Consider the following 20,510-nt stretch of genomic DNA (forward strand, 5'->3'; position numbering starts at 1 on the left):
AACAAGTGTCTCTCTTCCTTGCACCTGAGAAAGGAGAACGCCACACAGCACACATGTTGATTGTAATACAACACATGATGATGAAAATAATATACACTGTATAATAACAAAATACACATTGCTGGTATTCACATACACGTTGATGACAATATAATGTGCGCCAATTATAATTTTATCCGCAGTATAACATAAACATTGATGGAGATAGCATTCACATTGATGGTGACAACGTAGGATGGTGGTAACAGAATACTCGATAATGATAACAACATACATTGAATAGTAACATAATACATGTTGATGGTAGTAACATGCACTTTGATGATAACTGCTGACACCTTGTGCAGACGAAGGGTCACAATAACGTGGCTGAAGATATGATGACTAAACCACACATCAGAGAGTGAGGCAACGACGACATTTCGGTCCGTCCTGGACCATTATCAAGCAGTGACGGTTATCTTGAGGTTATCTTGAGATGATTTCGGGGCTTTAGTGTCCCCGCGGCCCGGTCCTCGACCAGGCCTCCACCCCCAGGAAGCAGCCCGTGACAGCTGAATAACACCCAGGTACCTATTTACTGCTAGGTAACAGGGGCATAGGGTGAAAGAAACTCTGCCCATTGTTTCTCGCCGGCACCCGGGATCGAACCCGGGACCACAGGATCACAGTCCAGCGTGCTGTCCGCTCGGCCGACCGGCTCCCATGATAATTGATAATTGTCTAGGACTGACCGCAACGTCGCCGGTTCTTCGCTTTCTGATGTGCCATTTGTTCATCAGCCTGAACCATGATGTAATCAACTGCTAAGATTCATTATTCGTCATAAGACACACCTCATCTTCAGTGTTATATGACACACATCATCTTCAGTAAGGTTTTTACAATTTCATCCATATTTAGAAATGATAAGCCATATGCAGGCGATGAGTCACAATAACGTGGCTAAAGTATGATGACCAGACCACACACTAGAATGTGAAGGGACGACGACGTTTCGGTCCGTCCTGGACCATTCTCAAGTCGATCGACTTGAGAATGGTCCAGGACGGACCGAAACGTCGTCGTCCCTTCACATTCTAGTGTGTGGTCTGGTCATGATAAGCCATATGTTGGGAGTAGTAAAAGTTGTTATAACTGGCTGTTCTATGGGTCATTAAGCATTTTTATACTGATCTGTGCCCGATTCTATAGTATGCTGGAGAACTGCAATATATATATAGATGTACGATTTATATAATAAAATTATGAATTGCTTAAAGACTGAAGCGTTTATTTAAACGTGCAGAAAATACTAGCTTGAACGTATAATATAATAATAGTTCATGTATATTAGTGGGTCCAGGTTATTGCCGGACCAAGCAGGAAGCACCACAATTAATTAACTAGATAATTTTGAACGATTTCAGTCACGCTTGTTATGTGTCGTCGAATATGGCTTGTAAAATAGTTTAATACCCACTAATTCCCCACACTCTGTGCTCTTAATAAATAACGTCGTTTTCCGCTCGTATGCGCTATATGGTAAAAAATAGACGTAATTTGAAATGAAATCGGCTCACGAAAGTGATGTATTGCCCCGTTTTCTGTTTGAGTCCTCTGGCTTCCTCGATTAGGTTAGGAATGAAAGCTTTCATTTAACATTTTTCATGACGTTATGAAACTTTAGAATTTCCTGCCCTCCTAATCTACCAGAGGACCCTTAATTTACTGTTTTGGAAAGAAAAAAAAACAAAATTAATTTAATTTTTTTTCCATTTTCAAATTACGTCCAATTTCGGCCATACGGGCAAACGGCCAAATTTACACATAATTTGTAAGAGGACAGGTGACAGTGCTATGACACTTGAAAATGAAGGAGAATTTAAATCATAAACTCACAAAAACTTTACCAGTATTCTCTAGGACACCACATTCAAAAATCTTTCAATAATCTACCACACCGTCATACATTCAATGATCTACCACACTATCATACACCTGAATCCTAACAAGTGACTTGTTCAGTGTTTAGAGCAAAGTCCCGCACCTACTTCTACCACAGTGTTCCCTACCACATGGCAGGGGAGGAGACGGAGTGCCCTATCAATGAGAAAGGAATGGAGCTTCAAGGAGATGGTTATCCAGGGTTGTGAGAGGTTCAAGGGCTACATAACAGGCTCCATGACGATGGGAGGACCAAGAGTAGTAGTAACGGTGATATATAACCCTCCGCCAAATGACAGAAGACCCAGGCAAGAGTATGACAGAAACAACATGGCAGTTAACACTATCGCTCGCTTTGGACACCGCTCACGTCCACTTTTTTTCTCTCGAGTTGTAGCCTTAGACAGCTTTCGCGTCCAATACAAAAATATTTGTATAAAATTCATTTTTATACAAATGAAACGAGTAAATGCCTATATATAACAAAATGTTTTAAAAATGCTTAAACACTCAATCTTTAACAAATAGCAATTGAAATACATAAATGACCATTTGAGAAAGTAACCCTTGAAACGAACAAATGAATATGAGACATTAATTGACGAAACACAAAAAGACCAGCAAGAATATTTATGTAAGTTAGGTCATGTCAGTTAGGTCATGTCAGTTGGGGCAAATTAGGTTAGGTAAATTATGTCAGTTTAGTTAGGTTAGGTTATGCAAGTTAAGTTAGGTAATGTAAGTTAAGTTAGGTTAGGTAAGTTAGGTTAGGATAGGCAAGTTATGTTAGGCTAGGTTAGTTAAGTTAGGTTATGCAAGTTAGGTTAGGTTATGCAAGTTAGGTTAGGTTATGCAAGTTAGGTTAGGTTATGCAAGTTAATTTAGGTTAGGTAAGTTATGTTAATAAGTTAGGTTAGCTTAGGTAAGTTAAGTTGGGTTAGGTTAGGTAAGTTATGTTAGGATAGATAAGTTATGTTAGGTTAAGTAAGCAATGTTAAGTTAGGTTAGGTTAGGTAAGTTAGGCTAGGTTAGGTAAGTTAAGCTAGGTTAGGTAAGTTAAACTAGGTTAGGTTAGTTTATGTAAGTTTCATTAAGTTAGGATAGGTTAGTTAAGATAGGTTAGGTTAGTTAAGTTAGGTTAGGTATGTTATGTTAAGTTAGGGTAGGTTCTGCAAGTTAGGTTAGGTTATGCAAGTTAATTAGGTTACGTAAGTTATGTTAAGTTAGGTGAGGTTAGGTAAGTTAAGTTGGGTTAGGTTAGGTAAGTTATGTTAGGATAGGTTAGATAAGTCACGTCAGGTTATGTAAGTTACGTTATGTTAAGTTAGGTTAGGTAAGTTAAGCTAGGTTAGGTAAGTTAAACTAGGTTAGGTTAGGTGGTAAGTTACATTAAGTGAGGATAGGTTAGGTTAGTTAAGTTAGGTTAGGTTAGGTTAGATAAGTTATGTTAAGTAAAGATATGTTAGTTAGGTTAGTTAAGTTAGGATAGGTTAGGTTATGCAAGTTAAGTTAGGTTAGGTTAAATTAAGCTAGGTTAAGTTAGGCTAGGTTAAGTTAGGTAAGTTACACTAAGTTCGGATAGATTAAGTTAGGTTAGGTTAAGTTAGGTAAGTAACATTAAGTTAAGATAGGTTGGGATAAGTTAGGTTAGTTATGTAAAGTTAGGTTAGTTATGTAAAGTTAGGTTAGGTTAGTTAAGTTAGGTTATTTTAGGTAAGCCTGATTCGTAAGTTACATCAGGGGGTAAATAGATTAGGTTAGGTTAAGTTAAGTTAGGTTAGGTATGTTTAGGTTAGGTTTGGTTAAGTTAGGTTAGTTAAGTTAGGTTAGTTAAGGGAGGTTGGGTAAGTTACATTAGGTTAGGCTAGGTTAGGTTAGGTTACATTAGGTTAAGTTAGGTTAGTTAAGTTAGGTTGGGTAAGTTACGTTAGGTTGGCTTTAGTTAGGATAGTTAAGGGAGGTTGGGTATGTTACATTAGGTTAGGCTAGGTTAGGTTAGGTTAGGTTAAGTTAGGTTACTTAAGTTAGGTTGGGTAAGTTACGTTAGGTTAGGTTAAGTTAGGATAGTTAAGGGAGGTTGGGTAATTTACGTTAAGTTAATCTAGGTTAGGTTAGGTTAGGTTAAGTTAGGTTAGTAAAGTTAGGTTGGGTAAGTTACGTTAGGTTAGGTTAGGTTAGATAGGATGATGCATTGTTGTTCGGAGAACTGTTTTAAGGTAAAGTGCCTAAGAAAATATATTTTAACAGAAGTACAAATTTGATATGAAAAGCTGCACTTGTTACATTTAGGAGTGTTATTTAATGCCGTAAGATGTCTTAGAGAATAACATTGATGAGTGAAGATGTCTTAGAAAGCTTCTCTGATGAACGAAGGTGAGTTACAGAATACCTTTGATGACTATGATAATAACTTTTGATGACGCTGAGAATAACTTCGATGACTCTGAGAATAACCTTGGTGAACGAAGATGGCTTAGAAAGCTTCTCTGATGAACGAAGGTGAGTTAGAGAGTAGCTTTTTATGCACGAAGGTGACTTAGAGAACTACTTTGATGAGTGAGATTAACTTTTAATGGCTCTGAAAATAACTTTTGATGTCTTAGAGAATAACTTTGATGAACGAAGGTGAGTTAGAGAATAACCTTTACGAACGAAGGTGACATAGAGAATAACTTTTGAGGACACGAGTAGTATTTTTGATGACTGTGAGTGTGTCTCTTTGAGTGCATTATTGATGTCTTTGAGTGTGTCTTTGATGTCCTGAAGTGTATCATTGATGTCTTCAAGAGTGTGTCTTTGATGTCTTGAAGGGTTTTTTTTTGTTGTCTCGAAGAGTGTCTTTGACTATTTTTCTTACTCCACGAAGTATAATGTTATTTAAGAAAGTATTGAACGAAGCTACACTTGACTATTTTCAGTTGATTGACGAATAATTTTAGTTAGGAACAGTGTTGAACGAAGTTAGTCCCGACTATTTTCAGTTGATTGACGAAACATAATGGATGTTAAGAAATGATGAACAAGACTATTTTTAATTGAATGACGATGGATAAAGTTAGCTAGGAAATGTGTTGGAAAGTTTCTTTTAACTATTTTTAACTTAAAGAAAAAGGCTATTTTAGTAAAGAACAATGTTGAACGAGGTTAATCCTGACTATTTACAGTTGATTGACGAATATTTTAGTTAAAAATTACAAGAAAAGATGATGAATGTAGCTATTTTCAGTTGACTGACGAATACCCTTAGTTAAAAAATGAAGAACATGACTGTTATTTTTAGTTTAGAGAAGTGTTATTTTAGTTAAGCAACGACAAGAAAACATGATGATCATGGCTATTTTCTGTTGATTGACGAATTATTTTAGTTAAGGAACGTTAAAAAAAGGATGTCTTGGTATATTTGATTTTAAAGAACAAGTAAGAGAATGCATTGAACACAGTGAACATACGAAGAACATGACCAAGAACACATAGAACATGTAAGAGAATGTAGAAAACATGTAAGAAAAGATGATGAACACAGTGAAGAACATGCTAAGGTTACTGACAACATGAGAAATAACAGAGAATATGAAGAATGAACTTGTGAAAAATATGCTAGGAACATAGTGAATATGACAAAGAACATGAAGAACATGAATAATGAGTATAGAAGTTGTACAGAGAACGAGTGATGAACATTTGCAGAACATGGAGTGAACATAGAAAACATGGAAGAGAATGTGAAGAACAGAGTGAATACAGAGAAAATATACAAATACAGTAGGATTATTGAAGGTTTGGATAAGTTGGGGAAAAGATGAGATGTAGGGGGGAGGTAAGGGATGAGAAGATAAGGGGAAGGTAAAGGATGTGGGGAGATAAGGGTGAAAGGGAGATGGGGAAGGTAAGAGGGGGGAGGTAAGGGACAGGGAAAGGTAAGAGGTGGGGGAAGGTAAAGGGTGGGGGGAGATAAGGGCGAAAGGGAGTTGGGGAAGTAAGATAGGGGGAAGGTAAGGGATGGGAAGGTAAGGGTTTGAAAGGGTAAGGTGTGATTATTAGATAGCTGAGTAAACAAAGGGTATTGAAGGTATGGTGCGATCTGACTGTGTGAATATTAGCTCGTTAGTGATTATTTACATTGCCGAGTAAAAAAATGGCATTAAAGGACGGGATGTTTATTTTTGATAGACTGGAGAGCATTTTGTTCTGAATTAATTTTGATGAACTAAGGCGGAGGACAACAGTTGGAATTCGGTAATTTGCTTTTGATTTATTTTACAATGGTCTGACATGTAGTTGGGGTTTTAAATCTCAGGGGATTTGGGCTGGCAATAAAGAACTTGTACAAAAGAACTAAGACAGGGAACATTGGCTGGAGTTAGGTAACTCTATTTTCGTTACTTACTCTGTTAAAAGTATGTCTGCTTTAAATTTCGGGAAATTTGTTAAGGTATTAATGAAGATATGAGTGGAGCTAAGGTGGGGGACAAGAGCTGGAGCTCGGTAATTGTTTGGATTTACTGCATTATGTCTGTAATACAGTGGGTTTAAATTTTAGTGAAATAAGTCTGTTATTAAAGAACTAGTACAAATGAACTAAGGTGAGGGGACAAGAGCTAATATCTGATGAACTTTTAATAAATATCTGCTCATGAATTATATCCATATGAACTCTTAAGAACTTTGGGAGGATTAAAACTCTGATGAATTTTGGTCTCAAAGTGGACTCTGATGAAAATCAGTCTTCAAATGAGCCCTGAAGAATGTGGTCTTTAACTGGACTCTGAATAATTTTGGTCTTTTACTGGACTCTGGCAAAATTTTGCGTCTAAAATAATCTCTGTCAAATTTTCGGTCATGAACTGGGCTCTGTTAAATTTTGGGCTTAAACTGGTCTCTGACTAATTTTCGGTCTTAAATGAACTCTGAAGGAAATCGGTCTTCAAATGGTCTCTGAATAATTTTCGGTGTTTTACAGGTGGAAACAGCCATAAATGGATATAAAACTAAAACTTACAGCTAAGAGATCTATTTTCCTTAACAAAACTTCTATGAACATATTCTCTGAATTTTTGTTTCCAAATTTAAGCCATAAACTCGTAAATAAGCTTCGATCATTATATAAACTCTGAAATATTTTCATAAAAACCGAACACTGAAAAAAATTTAATTTCTCCCATAAGAACTCTTTAACTCCAAATGAGTGATTTTCGGTCTGAATTTCCTCCACAAGAAACCTATAATTATATTAACAAACTTCTATGAACATATTCTCAGAAAATGGTCTTTGAAAAATTTCGGTCTTTAACTCTGAAAAAATTATAAGGAAACCCCACAGCTTAAACGGGAATTTTCAAAATTAACTGGAAACTGGACAGTCCAAACATGATATTTCAAAATTATATGGAAACCACGCAGCTTAAACGCGAATGGAAAATTAAATGGAAAACCGAATCCTCACATGAGATTTTTGACCTGAAAACCCGATGACACTACCGTGATTTAAAAAAAAAAAATCATGTTTGCGCCGTCATCCCTACTACTGGAATGGTTGGGAGGGCAAGGGGATAGGGGAGTGAGGAATTTGTTGAGAGGACGAGGGAACGGAGTAGAGGGGAATGGTGTTGCTGTGGCTGGGTACAGCTAGTTCCTAATAGATATAAAACGGGGAACAGAGCTCAGGGGAAAGACGACAGAAGACATGATGGACTACATCACACAAAAGTGTAAGGAGGCAGCAGACAAAGTTGTCCCGGTCAAAAAGAAAAAAAAACGAAATACTGATGAGAAACCCATAGTTTAATTACAGATGTAAGATAGCAAACCAACAAAGTATAAGGCCGTGGAGAAACTATAGAAATAACAGGACACTTGAGAACAGAGAAAGTTACCAGAGTGCCAGGGATAAATACGTCAAGGTGAAAAGAGAAGCAGAAAGGCAATACGAAAATGACATAGCAAGCAAGTCAAAGACCCAACCTAAATGGCTGCACTGCCACATCAGGCGAAAAACATTAGTGAAGGAACTGGTAATGAAACTGAAGATAGGGGCAAACAGTTTCACTACAAACGACATGGAAGTGTGTCATGAATTGAATAAGAAATTCCAGTAGGTCTTTCTTCACAATAGAGGAAGGAGAAGTTCCAGGGATAAGAGAGGGAATAGTTAACCAGGCATAACTAGAAGAGCTTGGGATTACCAGTAGGGATGTAAGGAAGCTTTTGCTAGAGTTGGATGTGACAAAGGCTATAGGGCAGGATGGAATCTCACCATGGATACTAAAGAAAAGTACAGAAGCACTGTGTCTGCCACTCTCCATAGTGAATAACCAATCACTGGTAACAGGTGAACTGCCAAAAATTTGGAAGATGGCTAATGTAGTCCCGATATACGAAAAGGGAGATAGACCGCTGGCACTAAACTACAGGCCAGTGTCCTTAACTTGCATACTATGCAAGTTAATTGAGTCGATTGTGCGAAAAAAACTAATGAAAAATCTGGAGAGAAAGAACTTTGTAACATAACATCAGCATGGGTTCAGGGACGACAATTAAATCCTGCCTCACAGAATTAATTGAATTCTATGACCAGGCAACAGAAATCAGACAAGAAAGAGAGGGGTGGGCAGACTGCATATTTTTGGATTGCCAGAAAGCCTTTGACACAGTACCACACAAGAGACTAGTGAAAAAACTGGAGATGTAGGCAGGAGTGAAAGGTAAGGTGCCACATTGCTTAAGAGAGTACCTAAGCAACAGAAGACAGCGAGTCATTGTGAGAGGTGAGGTCTCAGATTTGCAAAGCATCACCAGTTTGGCAAGGTTCAGTCCGTGAGGTGCTTCCGGGGCTTAGCGTCCCCGCGGCCCGGTCGTCGACCAGGCCTCCTGGTTGCTAGACTGATCAACCAGGCTGTTAGAGGCGGCTGTCGGTATTGAGTCGTTCCTCGCATTGTTTTTGTCGATGATGAAAAAAATATGAGGAGGATTAAGAAAGAGGAAGATAGTATGAGGCTACAAGATGACCTAGACAAACTGAACAAAAGGCTCAACAAATGGCTACTAAAGTTCAACCCGAGTAAATGTAAAGTAATGAAACTAGGCGGTGGAAACCGGAGACCAGACACAGGATGCCGAATGGGAGATTAAGTCATTCATAAAACGGACAGAGAGAAAGATCTAGGAGTGGATATAACACCAAACCTGTCTCCTGAAGTCCACATAAAGAATAACATCTGCAGTGTATGCGAGGCTGGCTAACATCAGAACTGCCTTCAGGATCCTGTGTAAGGAATCATTCAGAACTTTGTATACCACATATGTAAAACCAATCCTGGAGTATGTGGCCTCCAACATGGAGCCCGTAACTTGTCAAGCACAAGACGAAGCTGGAAAAAGTTCAGAGGTATGACACTAGGCTAGTCACAGAACTAAGAGGCATGAGTTATGAGGAAAGGTGAAATGCACGTAGCGATGCTGGAAAACAGTAGAATACGGGGAGACGTTATCATTACCTACAAAATTCTAAGAGGAATTGACATGGTAGACAAGGATAAACTGTTTAACATAAGTAGTGTGCGAACAAAGGTACACAGGGGAGAAACTGAGTACCCAAATGAGCCACAGGGGTCGTTAGAAAGAACATTTTCATTGCCAGAGTAGTTAACACATGGAACGCATTAGGGAGTGATGTGGTGGAGGTTGATTCTATACACAGTTTCAAATGTAGATATGATAGAGCCCAGTTGACTCAGGAATCTGTACACCATTTATTGACATTTGAGAGGTGGGACCAAAGAGCCAGAGCTCAACCCCTGCAAATGCAACTAGGTGAGTACATTAAATAAATGGCTAGTACACTCCAACGAGTAAACACATTTGAATAAGACCTTATTCTATCCTAGTAAACTGAACAAAAACTTATTTTGAGCCATGCCCTCAGAGATTCACAGGATCATCTCACCACCTCTGTGTCCAACATCAAACTGAAGAAACCCATGTTCTTTGAATCCATGCTGGCCGATGTTCGGATGTCAAGCGTTCGGGCGTTATAAACCTAGGGGGTTTATAACAATCGACCGAGCTACGACATGGTAAAAGAATTGCAACCAGAAATTCTACTGAATTTACTTGGATCCTGGAGCCTCTCCGAGACACAAACCAGGATTAGTGTTACGGCCCTCTCGGGTCGCAACTGGGTTCGTACTCTGATGTCGTTAGAGGAAGGGTATCCGGCCCCAAGCCAGTAGTGGCTTTCAAGGGATGTGATCAGTAACGCAAGTAAACTAAAAGGGGAAGGGAAAGAAAGGCAAAAACTTAATATAATATAATAACCGCCACCAATAAATAATATATAAAAAGTTACACAGGGGGAGGGGTATTAACACTGCACAGGGGAATTATCTACACGGTCGTCTTCTCCTGAAGACTCTGGATCCTCTCGGTGCCAAGCTCTCGGTGCTCTCGTGGCCTCTCGACGAATCCTTCGAAAAGCTGAGTCTACCCCGGCCACAGGCCAGCCAAAACACAGTTCCACTGGGGGCACCGCCGGTGAGGCCGTCAACTACAAGACCAGCAGACTGCTGGCAGGTTCCGGATCAGCAACGCTGGTCAGGCCACTCCACGAGCGATACTAGGGTAGCGCCCTAGTCAGGAGCCTCATGTGATACCACAGATCACTCTCCTGTCCACAATACCCCAGTGGTTAATCGTCTCCACCAGTCGGTCCCGGGTACGACAATCCTTCAACTGACACTTCACTGGCAGGGTAACACCACAGTGTTCATCCGGGAGGCGACTCACAGCTGCTGCAGCAAAGCACTTGGTGTGGGGACGGCTGCCTTGGGTAGACTGACTCAACTTCCCTTACAGCAGTCCCAGGTCGACTCTGTAAGCAGACACGTCATCAATAACAGGTACACACAAAAGCACCTCACTTACAGGCTCAGACACAAACGCCCGACGTATCCACTCCATAGATGGCGTTGTCGTCTGACCACCTCACCAGAGGTCAGCAGCGGCTGTGTTGTGAGCTGAACAGGACTGGAAACTGGCCCTTGTGGCCAGTACACCTCGTCCTCGCCAGGTGTTGTCGTCCATTTGGAGGGGGTTTCGGGAGCTGACCCACAGATGGCGTGGTCGTCACTGCTCCGTGCTCGGACGCTGGATCCGGGTCCGTAACAATTAGCACTCGAGCTATGTCAATAGGCGGTTCTACCTCTTCGCCCTTACTTCATTACACACAGAAATCACAATACCGTGATGTATCAAATGAACAAATCCACAAGGATCCAAGTAAATTCAGTAGAATTTCTGGTTATAATTCTTTTACCATGTCGTAGCTCAGTCGATTAAGGCAGGGTCTGGGATGCTCTCGGACGTAGGTACGAATCCTCGCCACGGCCCTTGTGGATTTGTTCATAAGAATAAGAAAATTTGTAAGTATAAGATACAGGGGCAAAGCTTAAGTTAGATTACGATTATCATGACCCAGCAAGTGAATGGTTATAGCTAGCCACCAAGTCATCATACGCAACTATTTCATTGACTCCTGTTGTATAGAATGGCTCTCACCTCTGAATGTGAAAGCCAACACGCAGATGATTCACTGTTCATACAGTCAAACGTTCGCGCTTATTGCATGACACATTTGAGTGTTAGTGTGCTCAGTGTTTAATGAACTGTTATTGTATTACAGAGTGCAAAATCAAGCGCAAGTGCAGGAAACATGGAGGCACCTGCAGGAGTCAGTGTTGGGCTGGTGAGCGTCAGGTTAAGAGGGGTTGTCGGGGAACCAACTGCTGGTGCTGCGCTCCCCACAGTGAGTACGTCACACCTCTCTTCCCCAGTCATATTGCTAATATTTCCCGCCATTTTGTTATGTATCATAACAAACTCTTATTCACAGGAAGGAATAATATGTCAATCGTATGTAAGATATAATCGTGAACATTGTCTACCACAGAATAAATTTGATAAGATAATCATTTATATTGTTCAAGGATTTCTATTATGATAACCTTAGAGTTCACGAGCATTAGAGCATTTAATTTAAATGAATTAGTGATATATTACAGTAATTAATCTTCTTAATCAACTAACATTAGTTTTAATATGAAAACCCACTTATGTATATGTGTGTCTTATGTAAAGATTTGAACTACACCAAGTTTTTCGCACTCTCCTGATTGGGAAAGCACCCAGACGAATACCGTTATTAATAATAATTCTAGTTCTCAGAATCCCAGGATGACAGAAAGGACAACTGATCATAATTCCCCAGCAGACAACTACTCGTGAAAGTCGGCAGTCGGGAATAGAGGTGACCTAATCAAGAGGTCAAGAAGGATAGTGACCTGGACAAGATGTTAAGAAGTATACGAGGACTGGACCCTGGGTAACCGCCGAATTTGTCGTTCTAATGCAAGTCTCGTTCAAGCCACATACTCAGACCTTGATAAAGTACTCAAGAGAGTGAGAAAGACTTGGTGTAGTTCAAAGTTTCACATTAAATACACATTCATTAATGTGTGATTTTTTATCCTATGTTATTACATCTGTGATAAAACGTCACTATTACTTATTCATTTTAGTGTTTAATAATATATACAGTTTGGGTAATCATAAATTTGTCACGCCATAATTGAGCGTATTTGTGCATTTTCCGTGAGGTTTGTTACTAACAACATGCATGTTGATGGTTCATGATACTTGTTATACTAACAACGTGCAATTTAATGGTTAATACAATTTACTACTTGTTATTGTTAACAACATACACATTGATGTTAATAACATGAACGTTGATGGTAACATCATACATATTGATGATAATAGCATTAACATTGATGGTAACAACATACACATTGATGGTAACAACATACACATTGATGGTAACAACATACACATTGATGGTAATAGCATTAACGTTGATGGTAACAACATACATATTGATGACTAAACCATAACTCCAAAAAATTATTTATTTATTTATAAGACGGCACATTGAGTTTCTGGAAATACATGTCATTGGTGTTTTACATTCTTGTAAGAGCTACTGGCACGTATAACGTTCCGAGCAGGTCCTTAATCTAACAAGTAATTATAAGTAGGTAGTTTATAGCAGCATTTGAGGAATATGAACAGGTACATTGTAAGATAATGCGAAGAAAAATGAATAAGTACATTGCAGCAAAATTTGAGGATTCTCAACAGGTACATTGTAGCATAATTTGAGGATTTTCAATAGGTACATTGTAGTAAAATTTGCGTTCAATTCAATGACCATGATATAAGTTGATAGCAGTAATTACACTGGTGATGTTGCCTGACTTAGGCATATATATTGGGGAAGTGGGTAGCTCAAGTTACAGTGCGAGTTTGAAGCACTTTGTTGAAACCTATGAGAATGAAATTAGGTTCTTTTTTATTTTACTTCTGAATAATGAGTAGGTTGGACAGTTCTTTAATTCAATAGGGAATGAGTTCCATAGACTAGGTCCCTTTATTTGCATAGTGTTTACACAGATTTAGTTTGACTTTGGGGATACGAAAGAGAGATTTATTTCTGGTGTGGTGATTAAGGGTTCTATTATAACTATCCAGGAAGAGTTTTAGATCAGGCTTTGCACTTAAGAACAGGGTTTTGTACATGTAAATGGCACAAGAGAATGTGTAGGTTGAGTTTATGTTTAGCATGTTTAAGGATTTAAACAGGGGGCTGAGTGTTGTCTGAAAACATTGTTATTGTTCTGATAGCAGTTTTTTGTTGGGTGATGATTGGGCTTGAGGTAATTTGCAGTGGTTGAATCCCATGCACAGATACCGTATGTAAGATAGGGATAGATTAGCGTGTAGTATAATGAGATGAAAGCAGAGTTTGGAACATAATATCTGATTTTAGAAAGTATACCGACCATTTTTGAGACTTGTTTCGTTATGTGTTGTATGTGGGTGCTGAAGATGAGTCTCTTATACGTAGAAAATGCACGATATGCAAGATAGGAGAGCAACGACGGTTTAGTCAGTTCTGGACCATTATCAAGTAGTGTGATAGAAGAGAGATTGATTAATTGATTGATGAAGATTAAGCCACCCAAGAAGTGGCATGGGCTTGAATACCTTGTTAGTGGTAGATTTTTTGTTTAGTAAATGTATACTGTGTGCTGAAGTTTTTTATTATTTTTTTTTTTTATAAAAGAAATATACAAAGTATAGCACAATATACAAGACATGAACAGAAGAACAAGAACATTACAACAAAACATAAGCAGAAACACAAGCAGAAACACAGGCATAAAAGAGAACATTGCAGTACAAAGCCCTAGAAACTCCAGGGACATAAGTCCGAATACAAAATTAAACATAATAATGGACATACAACAAACAGACGCATTTCGGACATGGAAAGACACAACAAACATACACAGAATAAACCAGACACTCACACATATACAAAATTTTAGTTTTATAAAAGAAATACACAATATACAAACCAGACAATAGAAAACAAACATATATACATACAGGACAAACATAACAAAGTACGGAAACACGGATGCAAACTAAACATACACAACAAAAACCAAGAAATAAAACATATAAAATATGGCACAATGAGAAAACCCCGAAACGGGCACTGGAGGGTACAAACACACACACACACACACACACACACAAACCAAAAAACAGTACGTTACAAATAAATAACACGACATAAATAACATAAAACAGTCACATCCACAAAAAACGGAAGTACAGAAATACAGACAGTAAACACAAAACAAGCCCATCCCAACAACCCAAACTCAGGTGCAGATTAGTACATAACAACAACAGGCCTCATAAACCACCGACACAGAGGCATAAGTACAAAGCTACAGGAAACAAAAAATAAAAACAAAAAAACATATAAAGACATAAACAGGGAAATACAGAGATAACAAACACAACAATGCCGCACACCTAATAAAGCAATGTCACAAGGACAAGATAATAAACACACGCACACAAGCGACATACACAACCATATCGCCCGCCACCCCAACACAATACACAGGGCGAGCGCAACGACATGAAAGAAATAACACCAAACACCCACAACCGCACACAACCACAACACAAACACACACACCAAATGCAAAGCACAAAACATACAAGAAAACAAGCCACGCAGGGGCAAGAACAACACCCACACCACCCACACGCACAGACAAGGACACCCACCTGTGCACGCAGGTACCGGGGAAACATCACGCACAACACAGACAGAAACCAAACACACCAATAAACCAATCACTCATACTTCTCCGGGTACTCCCGAGCAGGAAACTGTAAACAATAAGCCTCCCAAACAAGTTGGACACTCAGAAATCGGACACCCAGGAGCTGCAGTAGGCCGAGGCATCGAATTTGGCATTCCCGAGACAAAACACTGCGCTCGTGGAACCCAGATGGTAGAAGGGCACCAGGGAACAGGACGCACCAAGTCAGTACACTTAAAAGTCGCAGTTGCTGTAGATCCGTCGAGCACCTCGCCGGTCGAGAGGATAAAAGGGACGGGTTTCCCCCGAGGACGCTGGACACACGGGCGCACACTGGGAAGCACATCTGAATGCACGGCAGGCCACACACCGGCCCCCCCACTAGGGCGTGTAAACCGTTCGGTGTCAGGAACCGCACCGAGACCCGCGGAGGGTGGCTCTGCAGGGGCCCCAGAGCCCCCACCAACCGGAACAGGAGCAGAGGCCCACCGCCTCACATCCTTCGTCAACACCACCACAAGGTCGCTCTTACCAGGGGCAACAGCCCACTGAGGGGAGCCACCAGCAGGAGGCACAGCATCCAACTCAGAAGGCACCACAGGAGGCAACACAGAGTCGGCCACATCATCATCCTCCATTGCATCACGCTCCTCTGCCCACGACCGGCTAGGTGACGCACCCCGAGCCGAGCGACGGCGCTTAAAAAGAGGCTGCTGATCGTCGGAGCTGTCATCCCCAACAAGCGGTGTCCCAGAAGAACCATCGACAGGCGGCCCCAAAATCGGGGCAGCACGTTCACGCAGAACAGCAGCCTCAACAACGCGGGGCAAAAAGCCACCACCAGGAACGGAGACCGGAGTCGAAGAAGGAAGAGACAACAGGCGGAAGGGAAGACGTGAGGTATCCAGGGAGGGCGACGGAACATGCAGAATAGAAGAGGTACTCGTCAACGAGGAAACTCCCAGAGGCGACGAGGCAGAGGACGTGGGTGGAGACACACATACCACCGCACCGTCAGCCCCGGGAAGCACATGGCCTTCAGCAGGAGACGCAGGCACCACCCCTACAGCATCTCCCAAGGCCATCGGATGCGGATGCACCTCCACAGTCATCGAACGATGAAGGTCCGAAACAGGCGCCCCCATGTCCCCCGAGTTCACCGGCGGGGCAGACACATCCGGTCCAGACGTAGCGACATCCGGAACCGCCGCGGGATCCACACCAGGCACCTGCACAGAGCGAGAATCCGCCGGGGAGTCCACACGCACAGATAAGCGAGGAAAATCATCCTCTAGGAAAACTGAAGGGGTTTCTGTATGAGGAGCGTCACAACCGGCCACGACGTGGCCCTCAGCACCACACCGGAAACACGTTCGGGTCTGCCCCTGATAGAAAGTCCTCAGAGACAGCCCACGATACGAGACCCTGGACGGTATAGGGCTCGTGAGCCGCATGACAAGCGTGCGTGAACCCAGCCGGACCCCCTTCAGTCGGCCCGCACTCAAAGTGTTGAACCGGTGCTTCACCACCGACCCAAACCGCGTAAACAAGGCCATGAGGGCCGCCTCGGGGAAGGTCACCGGCACGCCGTGAATACTCACAAACGTCAAGGGCCCCCAGGGATCCGAGATCTCTACAGACACAGCCGAAGCCGGAAGAGGACGCGTGCGGCCATTCCAGCGGGCCACAAACTCCCGGTATACATGTGACGTGGCGAATGACACCGCAACACGAGCGAGCGACAACTTCTCTAAGCCCAGGAGCTCGGGGACGTCAACACGGAGGACGTCGAGGAGGACAACTTCTAAAACGTCCACATCAGCAGAAAAATCCAGCCGCACTGTGTCTATTCTTCGAATACGGCTTGTACCAGCCCCGTCCATATTGGCAGGTGGGGCCCCGACCAGCGGGAGCTCCACATCCCCCCCCCCCCCCACAGCAACCGCCACTCAGCAACGGCAGACGACCACTGACAGCCAGAGCTCGACGTCTGCACCCTCTTGTGGCGCAGCCAGCACTCCCTGTGTGCTGAAGTCGTATTTAATCGTCAGTGTCCAGCTGCTAGACACCATTTTTTGACTAGAAGAGTGGCACTGTTTGTGGCTTCAGGGTGGTTACTGCAAGATTCAGGGACTCTTGAAGGTCTTCTAAGGTCGTTGGTTGCTTTAAATTCCAAGAGATAGTGAAATAGTGGTTTTTCTGTGATTGTTTGGCAGAAGATGCATTCCCTTTGTCTGGGTTCACCACTCTCCCAGATGCATCTGTAACCTAGACGTTGTTTATATAACCGAACTGCTATTTCCCTGTGGATTCCTTTTGCGATATTTAACCTTTCTAACTTGATGGCCTGAATATACCATATTGCAGAGGGCGAACCTTCTGCTACTCTCTGGTGTAGATAGGCTTTGTTGAATATGAAAGTTTTTTGGTGATGGTGCTTTTAATGTACTCTAGGCTGGGTTGGAATTTTTTATGCATCACTGGATGATGATTTGCCAATTTAGCAATTGTATTGGCTTTCGCATTTAATGGAATTCCAACATAGAATGGGATCCAGTTTAGGGTGATGTTGAGTCCTTTGCCTTTATCTACTGTTCTTAGAAACGAAATTGTGGTGATTATTTCCACGTTGTCTTTTCCACTGCTTTTTACCCAATATTTGAAGTGCAGCATTTAGTGTGTATGATTGCATTTTGAGTGTTTTGTGCAATCACATATGAGAATGCCTGTTGTTTGACAAACAGCTCAGTTTGCGTTGATGATACTGGTCCTCCCAGTCTCTGTTACGGCCACTTTGAGCTAGTAACCGGGTTCTTGCTGTTATAACTTCTTCTTCATCCAACCCCAAGTCGGTGGTAAGTTTTCAGGAAATTGGCTGTGGCAAGTAATAGTTCAGAGAATAAAGGTTGGGGGGGAGGGGGGACAATGTACAATTACACCTTCATCGATATATTAACACCTTCACCCCTATATATATAATAAAATAAATTATTACTACACATATTTACAGTGTCGCTTTCACTCAGGCCACAATAAATCGGCAGTGTTCATTGAATCCCGCGAATCCACTTTCCAGGTACCCTGCGTCCAACCTTAATGGTAAACACCGGCGAGTTCACCTTCCTCAACATGGGCCAGTCCACACCCACCGTATCTTCACAATGTGCCAATACCCCAGCTCCGCTCTCCAGATACACACTGGCAGAGGGTTCAGCAACATGCTGACAGGGGTCTCAAACAATAACATACAGGGGTAGCTAATTCCATGGCAGAAGTCTCCATCAGCTCATTAGCAGCACTTCTCAACAGACGCACCACTGTTGTCTCTAACTCTTTCTGGTCAATCCCGGGTACGTCGGTCCATACAACACTGCAAAAATCAGCAGCTAACACAATGCTATAACCGACAGTTGAGAGGCGGGACCAAAGAGCCAAAGCTCAACCCCCGCATGCACAAATAGGTGAGTACATCTCATCGTTAATTATCTGAACACAATACTATTAACACTACTCACCGTTAATTATCTTAACACATAATGCTATTAACACTACTCACCGTTAATTATCTTAACACATAATACTATTAACACTACTCATCATAAATAATATTGAATTAATTTACTTGACACATCTGGCGATTGTTAAATATTATGACTTGGATTTTAACAGATGGACGGAGACATCTGATTCTGGTACATAGCCCTTCTCTGTACGTACACAGAGGAGGGTCTGTGTTCAGCTTTGCCATGACTCTCAATAGGTACACGGGCGACACTATACCGCTTCGTGTAGCTGTAGTACCTCTATCGGCACTACACCACTAGCTTCCATGTACATGTAATGTGACAGTCTGTTTGTACACAGCAAACCTTCCGTGTAGGTATGCTGTGGCCCTCTCTGTATACCCATTGACACTGTAACCGTCTTGTGAACGTGTCGTGTAGCCCAGTTAATGGAACAGTCACACTACACCCCTTCGGCTTACTGTTGTCGTATGTATGTACATTTTTTTTTTTATAAAATACACAAAGACAAGAACACACAAAACAACGAAAATCTGTGCACACAAGTATACCAATGAAGGAACAGTACACAGGAATAAACAGTCTGTACACTAAACAATAACAGTAACCGCAAAACAAACACAAGCGCTGAACAAAATAAAAACGCATTGAAGCAATGGGCTAAACAGTACAGGGAAATAAGTGCTAAAACAGTACATGGAAACAATAGGCTAAACACTTCATACCTACATAGCATCACAGAACATGGCAAAGAAAATTACATGAAAAATAAAGAAAACAATAAAGTACATAAATAACAGTTAAACACACCTGGAATCAATAACATAAAACATACACAGACGTGGATATAGAATCACGTGCACAAAACCACGCTTACCACACACACAGAAGAACAAAGGAGCATAGGACCATACACGCGCTACCCAGGAAAATGACATACACTAAATGAGAAGAAATTATGTACACACACACTAAACACACCCTAAACAACAAGACAAACACACTCATACCACCCACACCACCACGGCACACCACCACGGCACACCACACTGCACCCAAGCACGCAAAATAATGGGTCACAGGCCAAAGCGAAACACGGCCACAAAAAGGACAGTAGAAAACAGTACAGTAGAAAACCCAGGCCCAAGCAGGAGCCAAAACCCCCCTCAAAACCACACACCCACACGCATACGGACACAACCGGCACCCGGAGGTACGGAAACACACCACACACACACAGGAGCAGCAGCATCTCAAGGGGGGAGACACACAATCACACGCATCCCCCGCCAAGGACACCCAAAGAAGCGCAAAGGGAGCGCATAGCAAAGCAAACCCCGAAACCCCCCAACCCCTCTAAACCCACATCGACACCGCAACACTACCCAAGACGAGAACATCACCTTCCCACCAAGGCACCTACCGACCCAAAGGCAACCCCACGAACATAGGCATCTGTGAACCACCGACCAAACTCCTCCGGAAAAGCGCGCTGCAACCACCACCAGGTAAACCACATGCGCCCCCGCAAAAATCCTAAAATACGGGCCTCCCCAAAACCCTCCCGCCTCCCAACCCACACACAAAACACATAATCAGCAACCAAAACACATAACGTATTACGCACCCGCTGCGAATAAGCCGGAAAATACAAAAACAAAAACTGCAAAACATCACCCCGACAACCCAGACCACAAAACACCTCCAGGACATCCCGAAACCAGTCCACCAACCCCTGTAACCGGACACAAAAATAAAATACATGCACCTGCGATTCACTTAAACCACAATGAACACACGCCCCAGAATCACGCAAGCC

General features: G+C 41.9%; 1 protein-coding gene across 4 annotated transcripts in view; it reads left to right on the forward strand.

The window, feature by feature from the left end:
• LOC138370159 (uncharacterized) overlaps positions 1–12,425 on the forward strand; it is a 125,571-nt gene extending 113,146 nt beyond the window's left edge. The window contains exons 3-4 of one of the 4 annotated variants that reach the window (XM_069334152.1): positions 11,603–11,729; positions 12,188–12,425. In XM_069334152.1, coding sequence (XP_069190253.1) covers positions 11,603–11,729; positions 12,188–12,204 — 144 coding nt within the window. In that variant the 3' untranslated portion in view covers positions 12,205–12,425. The remainder of the gene's footprint in view (positions 1–11,602; positions 11,730–12,187) is intronic. The other 3 variants (XM_069334153.1, XM_069334150.1, XM_069334151.1) reach the window with 3 other exon arrangements.
• The last annotated feature ends 8,085 nt before the right edge of the window (positions 12,426–20,510 follow it).

The sequence above is a fragment of the Procambarus clarkii genome, chromosome 31 (genome assembly GCF_040958095.1).
Source record: "Procambarus clarkii isolate CNS0578487 chromosome 31, FALCON_Pclarkii_2.0, whole genome shotgun sequence".
NCBI lineage: Eukaryota > Metazoa > Arthropoda > Malacostraca > Decapoda > Cambaridae > Procambarus > Procambarus clarkii.